Source organism: Bombus vosnesenskii, unplaced genomic scaffold (assembly GCF_011952255.1).
Source record: "Bombus vosnesenskii isolate JDL3184/JDL3185 unplaced genomic scaffold, Bvos_JDL3184-5_v1.1 scf7180000013627, whole genome shotgun sequence".
Classification (NCBI taxonomy): domain Eukaryota; kingdom Metazoa; phylum Arthropoda; class Insecta; order Hymenoptera; family Apidae; genus Bombus; species Bombus vosnesenskii.
The window spans coordinates 674-8,941 of NW_022883156.1; the positions used below are offsets into that span (position 1 = coordinate 674).

Consider the following 8,268-nt stretch of genomic DNA (forward strand, 5'->3'; position numbering starts at 1 on the left):
ATACATATCAATATAGTGGAAGAAATATTTTTTTGTACCATTTCGTTGTTTTGCGAGTAAAATTTATAGTGCTGATGACCATGTCGGTCCTGTATGCAGCACACATCAATTTATTATAGTCGTGTACACGAGATAGTTTCTGTAAAATTTTCTGTGCACTGTAGTGGTTTGATATATCCACAAATTCTTCTGTATGTATTGTTGAAACTATGAAAATTTCTTTTTTATCGTGCCATTTTATGGCTAATATATTTACTGACGAGCGAAAGCACACTTCTCCTTTTTTGTAATTTTTCACTTCTGGTATTCCTTCTCTCTTCTCTTTTACAGTGCCACACGCATTTGTAAAATTTTTGTGTAATATATCAAATAATGCGGGGCTTGCGTACCAATTGTCGACGCAAAGGGTGTGACCTTTACCTAAATATGGTTCTAGGAGGGACATTACAATACTTGCTGATTTACCACAGTCCTTATGTTAGGACCCTGTGGTAGTACCAGCCTCCGTATAAATAAGAAAGTCTTGAATGTAACCTGTCTTGCAGTTACAAAGAACAAACGTTTTTATCACGTCACATCGTACATGCCGAATAGATAGGGCGTTAGGAACAAAAGGGTTAATGTAATCTATTAGGAAAGCTGACCCAAAGTTTCGTTTGTATATTTTTTGTACATAACTTGTAAACTAACGGTCACCAGTTATATGTATAGGAAAAAATGGTCCACAACGTTGAGCTTTGCAACATATTTCAATATCATTCAAATCGTAGAGAAATTAGCTTTCAGACAAGTTGCCCAAAACCGCTAGTGTCGTTACACTTCTATATCGATACATGTAACAAATAACTGACAAATGCCATCTCTTTCTCGAGGATCCATCACACTGCATATAAGCAGGTGTAGGTGTTCTTAGTAGCATATAAAAATGCATTATAGTTGCAATCGTAAATTACTTATCGTGGTTCTGGTCATTCGTTATAAAAGGTTTTTGAATAGAAAAAATTAGATAGGAATAATTTAGCTATCTTTTAGATTTTTAAGATATGCGTTCTACAGATATCAAGATTATTATTATATCAGTTATTGACTTACTTATAATGCCTATCGTTGCATTATGGCTGATACTTCAGTTCATAAGTCATAAGTTCGGTCTTTTTTCTTAATTCATTAAAAAATTGTGCGACTATTAATATATATCTATAATATATGTAAGTAATATCATGTCCAAAATATTATTCATGACTGAAACATTTAAATGTTACTGTTTTGTCCACCATTCGCGGAGAAACGTGATCTCAAAGAAGCGCGTCAACAGGAGTCGTAAATTCCCGTTACGATAATATAATCAACGCCACGAAATTGATCGATCTCCTATTTCGCTGAAGATAATAGAGGTAGTCGAATGGATTATAACGCCGAGGTAACAGGCTATAATGTACTCTTTATTCCAACAACAGTTGTAGACAAGATATTTACGCTCGTTGCATATATATATGTCGGGTTATCATTAGAGTTAGGGGCGTATACTGAACCTAATCTAATTACTACCACGGTTACTTGTCCAATTCTATAATAACCGTATTTGCACTAGTCAATGTCTCTATTGCATAACGACAATGTGTAATCCAAACAAAGATTCGTTTCACGCCCCTAACCCCAATTCCAATGTAAACCCCGACATATATATGTCGGAGAAGAGTCAGGAACAGGGTTGCGGGCGTTTGATAGACCTCTCTTGGAGTTGGCCAGCATTGTGTTATAACGAATATACGGCCTGATACAACGAGTATGAACACTACCGATTCGACAATCAACATTAGACGCTCGCGACACTAGCGATAATGGTCTTAGGTTCGATAACGAATCCGCGGTCAACGGGAGGGTAGGTATACTTGCTCTAACTCAAACGTGTACTACTCCCTTCGCCGATGAAATCTCGAAAAAGAATGAATTTTCGTCCCAATAACACTACCGAGGGGTGTCTAAGTACAAGATCCTCGGATCGACGTCGCTGTCGATTGGTCGATTTGAGACAAAAGCTGCCTGTCCGTTTGCACACATCTTAATTGCTAACCAGACTTGTGCTGTGTACGTGCCTCAACATCAGGTATTCATTGTCCTAAGGAACCGTTAGCATGTTTTACTGTCCGACACCTCTATGGGTAGTTCCTTTAATAAGGGTCATAACACCGCTCCGCACCTTTGCTAGACGGAGCGCCCGTCCCGTTGACCGCGGCTACGTTCGGCGACTGATGGTCGCCTTGAGTCCAAGTTTATTATCACAAATCGCAAACAAGTACAATTGGGCAGAATGACGGCAAATTGTTTAATTGCAACTGTAAACTTTAATTACGATTTTACGGATTTTCCCGGAGTTTCAGGGGAAGGTCCGGTGTCCTTCCATCTACGACATATTAATATAGGGACTGGTCTACTTGTTGAAAGAAATTAATTATATGACCCTTAATTATATCCGAGAATTATTTAGATCCTATAATTAAGCACTTCTATTAAGCTAAAAGTATTTAAATATTTATGTAAACAGAAACTCACGTTTCTTTTGCATTAGCTCTTCTTAGGCAACATTCTTTCCAGCTCTCCAGATTCGTTCATTTCTTTTAAAATAACCAATCCTCCAATGAGTTCTTCATTCACATATAATTAAGGATAAATTGGCCAATCACTAAATTTTTTAAGTCCTTCTCTAACATCATTATCTTGTAAAATATCAAACGTCTGGTGATCTGTCTTACAAGAGTCTAAAATAGAGACTATTGTTCTTTTTTTATTATATTTACGTGGAGGAAATTCGCACAGACGCCAGGCCGCTTCTGGGGAAAGCGGCGTGGTAGTGTCGGACTCCTACCGACTAAAACCTTCACCATGACCGTCCCGGCTGCGATCGAGAGAGCCCCGAGAACCGGTGTGAGTGTCGCAACCGGGCCTCCCCGCGCGCCTAATACCACCGCTGATGGAGCGATGTATGACCATAGTAACACCGCGCTTCGTCGCCGGAGCCGCCGTTTCCCTACCGAACTGCTTGGCGGCCCCGAGGCGCTGAGCCGCCAGCGCCCAAACCCGAACACCACCCACCGGGGGGCGCGGCGGGCCCAGCGCGCTTCACCAACGCCACACGGAGTTCCCAGACGATCACCAATCCAAGTACTATTATCCGTGCCTGGCGCTGCGTAACTTTCGTGATCTGACGGGAACGATTGCACTCAGCGCGGCCAGGGCGTTGGCATTTCTATTTCTTACTTAACGTGTTTGTAAGTAGTTGTAGCATGACTGTAATTTGTTGTGTTTGTTGTCTGAGTACTGCATTTTGCTCACATATTTTTGTCGACATTTCAGTGTTTTGATGGATTGCTTGAGCAGTTCCTTGATTTCTGCAGCGTCGTTATTGTGGTTGTTTTGATTTTGGTTGTTTAAGGGTGGTGTTTAGTTCGTTACTTGTGCATAACTTCGGCTACCAACGGTGTTGATGGGGTACAACTGATGCCGATGGAATTTGACGAAATCGTGATTGTGTTTAAATGTTACATTCATACATTAATTGTCGTAGAATATCGAGACTCCGTGATAAGTAACACACATTTTGAGTCGATTCATTAATTTTCCCACGATCAATCTATTGTCACGACCGACATACTTCAAATCCGACGGACTGACGGTTGAGATAAAGATGTGGCGGCACTCGGCGACAATGTATATCGCTGAAGTGCCTAATGAACCATCAACATCCCAACGGTCCTTCCATCGAAGGTTCTAGAAGAAAGAGCACGTGGCAACGATCGCGGACGCCTAGCAAATGCATGGACGGTGGGAATGTTGAGGGATGACAAAAGAAAGTAATCGGATCCGATCGAAAGTAAAATCATAAGAGTCAGTCTTAGAAAGTCACGCCTATAGTTCGGAAGTAGATTGTAAAGTGTATTGATGCTAGAAAAAAAATAAAGTTTTCTTTTTTTATTTTTTACCTCAAATTCCTTTTTTTATTTTGTTATTTTACGTGACATTTTGGCGATCCTGCCAGGATAGTGAAAAGTGTTTGTTCGGAAACCAAAAGACATTCATCATCTACGGAAGATCGAATTATTTGGGACTACGGTCATCCGCAACAACAAAGTAACTATCACGAACCAAGTGAAGTAACAACAAAAGGTAAACTGAATTCCTTTGTACGTTACCGTGAAAGAAAATTTAGCTTCAGTAGCCAAGACTCGTCTTCGTCTGAAAATTATAAATCAGCGCAATAATGTCTAAGGAAAACGAATCTCAAACTTCAACCTCAACTGACCCAATGTTGCGAGAAATATGGGACAGTATTAAAAAACAGAACGACAACATTGCCCTTTTACGAGAAGAAATGTTACGTTTGTCTATGCAAAATGACAAAGAGAACAGACACAGGGCAGCAGAAATCGAGAATCTCGGGAAAACCGTCGCAACGCTACGGACTGGGTTCGGATCCCCTGCGACCGATGAATTTGCTTCCATTATCACCGAAGACAATGAAAGTGCGTCGACAGCAATCAATCGCACCGTGAATATGGCAAAAGCACGCAAACTGTCAGGGTTAGCAGCTCCAGACACCCCACCTGTCCACCTTGACATCGAACAACCCGAGGTGGAAGAAAGAGGCTATTTTCCGCCCGCACCTCCCACTCTACGAGCTAAGGATGCAATACGCTACATCCCAACGCACAACGGAGATGATGATGTAGGAGTTGAAGACTTCATCAAAGAAGTGAGAAGTATGAAGGATCGCTGTATGGAGCAAGATCTATTGCTAAAAGCAATAAAAGTGGAAAAGATCGTGGGGAAAGCAGCCCAAAGTATTCGCAACATTCCTATTGAGTGTTACAGTGATCTGTACGACGCACTGAGAAATAACTTAGCAGCACAAGTGACTTCGGATGAGTACCAAGAACAATTACGAGAGTTGAGACAGGGACGCGAGGAATCAGTGCAAAGTTTTAATATTCGGTTTAGAAGAATACTCAACCGTTTGCTGTACGCAGTAACCAATGAGTACCCACAACCACTAACACGTAAAATTATGACTGAAGAAATCACGAAGAAGACTGTTCGTGTGTACCTAAAGGGACTCAGACGCGACATAGGGCGAATACTATTAAGCAGTGAACCCTTGAATCTTCCGGAAGCTGAAAAAAAGGCAGCCGATGTAGAACGCTACTTGCGAGAAGAACGACAACCTAATTGGTCATGTAATCGCTTACCTTCGGTTAGTAATCGCCCCGACAACCAGCATATGCAGGTAAGACGATCTAATGTACCATCAAGATCGCCTAACACGCCAGTAGCTCAGAAACCTGCTACATTTAACCAAGTAGAAAATAGATCACCTGCTGAACGCGCGCAGATGAAGTGCTTCAAGTGCGGAAAGCTGGGACACATTGCCAACAAGTGTCAAAATTTTCTACCACCGAGCCAGCGCGATCGACCACCCGCAAGGATTCAGGCAGTCCAGGAATGGGACGAAATACAAGAAACAACATCGAACCAGGAGATGGACGAACCGTACGAGACATACGAGTCAACATCGCCACGGGAAGACTACTCGCAATACCTTTGACAACCCGAACCGAAGAGCGAGTATTTCTGGTCGGCACAGGAGCAGGGATAAACCTGGTGAAACGTAACAAAACTGTCAACGCGATACAGATAGGGCCTAAACAAAAATTTTCTATGGGACGAGACAAATACGAAACTAACGAATGCGTAACGAAACGAATATTTGGACAAAATCACATTTTTCACATAGTACCGAACAATTTCCCTATTATCGAAGACGGAATCATTGGGCTACCATGTTTAGAGAAGTATAACTATTCAATATCCAATGACAAAATCCGATTAAACGACAAAACCATTTTATTTCAGAAACCAATACATTTGACTCCTGGAGAAAACAGAGTTCAAACAATCTATTTGGAAGGCAAACCAACTAAAGTATGTTTTATCAACACTGGTGAGCAAAACGTTGAAATTTCTAGCAATATTCAAAATTCTCATGACTTTTCCAACGTATCAAAACTAAAAAGCCTAGTGAGAACAGATCACATTGAAAAACCAATCCGTGAATCCATCGAAAAGATTATATATATTGACATCTTTCATTATATTGACATCTTTAATTTAGAAACCGATCTTTTACCCTGTACTAATTTAACTCAGTACACAATTTCGTTAACCAAAGACAAAATTATTAACACACGATCGTATAGACCACCGGAATGTCACCGTGACGAGATTTCGCGACAAATAGGAGACATGTTGAAGAAAAATATTATAGAAGAATCCGAATCCCCTTATAACTCTCCGGTATGGGTAGTTCCGAAAAAATTAGACGCCTCAGGAAAACAGAAATGGAGGATAGTTATCGATTTCAGGAAACTAAATGAACTCACAGAACAAGACGCTTACCCTTTACCTGATATAGACGACATTTTAACACAACTAGGAAACGCAAAATTCTTTTCGGCGCTTGATTTATCCTCAGGATTCCATCAAATTCCAATGAACGAGAAATCTAAAAAATATACCGCTTTTTCGACACCGCAAGGGCATTTTCATTTCAATCGAATGCCATTCGGACTTAAAAACGCACCCGCTACCTTTCAAAGATTAATGGACAGAGCCTTAGCTGGACTTGTAGGAAAATACTGCTTTGTTTATTTGGATGACATAGTGATATTCGGAAAAACGATTCAAGAACATAACGAAAACCTCGCGATAGTATTTCAGAGACTCAGAGAATTAGGACTTAAATTGCAACCGGACAAATGTGAATTCGTAAAACCGGAATTAGAATACTTAGGCCATGTAGTTTCATCCGAAGGAGTCAAACCAAACCCCAAGAAATTAGACGCTGTAAAAAACTTTCGATTACCCCGCAATGCCACGGACGTGAAATCATTCTTAGGTTTAGCAGGTTATTACCGCAAATTTATTCGAAACTTTTCCAAAATCGCGAAAAGCCTTACAGACTTAACAAAAAAGGACACACCATTCCATTGGACTGACAAACACCAGATTAGCTTTGATACTTTAAAAGACAAACTCTGTAATTTCCCAATATTAGCTTATCCAGACTTTAACAAAACCTTTACCTTAGCTACCGACGCAAGTAACGAAGGACTAGGAGCAATACTGTCGCAAGACGGTCATCCTTGTTGTTACATTTCAAGAACACTGAATCCACCCGAACGAAACTATACCACGACAGAAAAGGAACTCTTAGCCATCGTATGGGCCGTGAAAAGATTAAGACAATATTTGTTAGGACCGTTTTTCATTATTTGTTCATTATTCGAACCGACCACCAAGCTCTTAAGTGGCTACACAATTGCAAAGACCCTTCTAGCAGACTGATTCGTTGGAGACTTAGACTCGAAGAATATGACTATGAAATCGAATATACAAAGGGTAAAGATAACACAGCTGCAGACGCTTTATCTAGAGTTCACGCAGTAACTCGCGACGAAGTAGTTAACCTCGACCTAGTAATTGATCACACTAATTCATTCAACGCATGGAAAGACAACAACGAGAATCCGAAACTCTTAGAAATTAAACCAAATGACCAAACATTTTACCAATTAACTCGAAACGACTTAGGAGAATACGACGAGACACTTTGGATCAGAAGACTTTACAAAATTCTTAAAGATACAACAAAAATCGGCATAGGAAATAGCGATTTCACTGAATTAGAGAAAACACAGATTAAACTCATGCTAATATATTTTAACGACACGTACAAGAAAATTACTTATGCACCTAATCCCATCTTAAAACTAGACGAAAACGAAATAATACAAGCAATAAAGGAAAACCATAACGACACCGTAGGACATTTAGGGATACAGAAAACGTATCAACGGATCAAGGATAAATTCAAAATTTCCGGACTTTTAGAAAGAGTAGAAAACTTTGTGAAAACATGCGACACATGTCAAAAGGAGAAACTAACACGTATCAGACCCAAAGAATCCCCACAAATCTCAGACACGCCACTTAACCCTAACGACAAAATCGCTATGGACATCATAGGACCGATGACGAAAACCAAACGCGGAAACCAATACATACTTTCAATACACGATGAACTTACGAAATATCTGATACTAGTTCCCCTTAAAACGCAACGAACTGAATCCATAATTAACGCGTTCATTGAACACTATATTTACGTATTTTCGGCACCAAAAACGATCCTAACAGATCAAGGACAAAATTTTG

At 40.2% G+C, this 8,268-nt stretch overlaps 1 protein-coding gene across 1 annotated transcript; it reads left to right on the forward strand.

The window, feature by feature from the left end:
- The first annotated feature begins 4,258 nt into the window (after positions 1–4,258).
- On the forward strand, positions 4,259–5,599 carry LOC117238836. Its single transcript, XM_033504044.1, has 2 exons — positions 4,259–5,281; positions 5,387–5,599. Exons 1-2 carry the CDS (start codon positions 4,259–4,261, stop codon positions 5,597–5,599), a joined length of 1,236 nt encoding a protein of 411 aa, XP_033359935.1.
- The last annotated feature ends 2,669 nt before the right edge of the window (positions 5,600–8,268 follow it).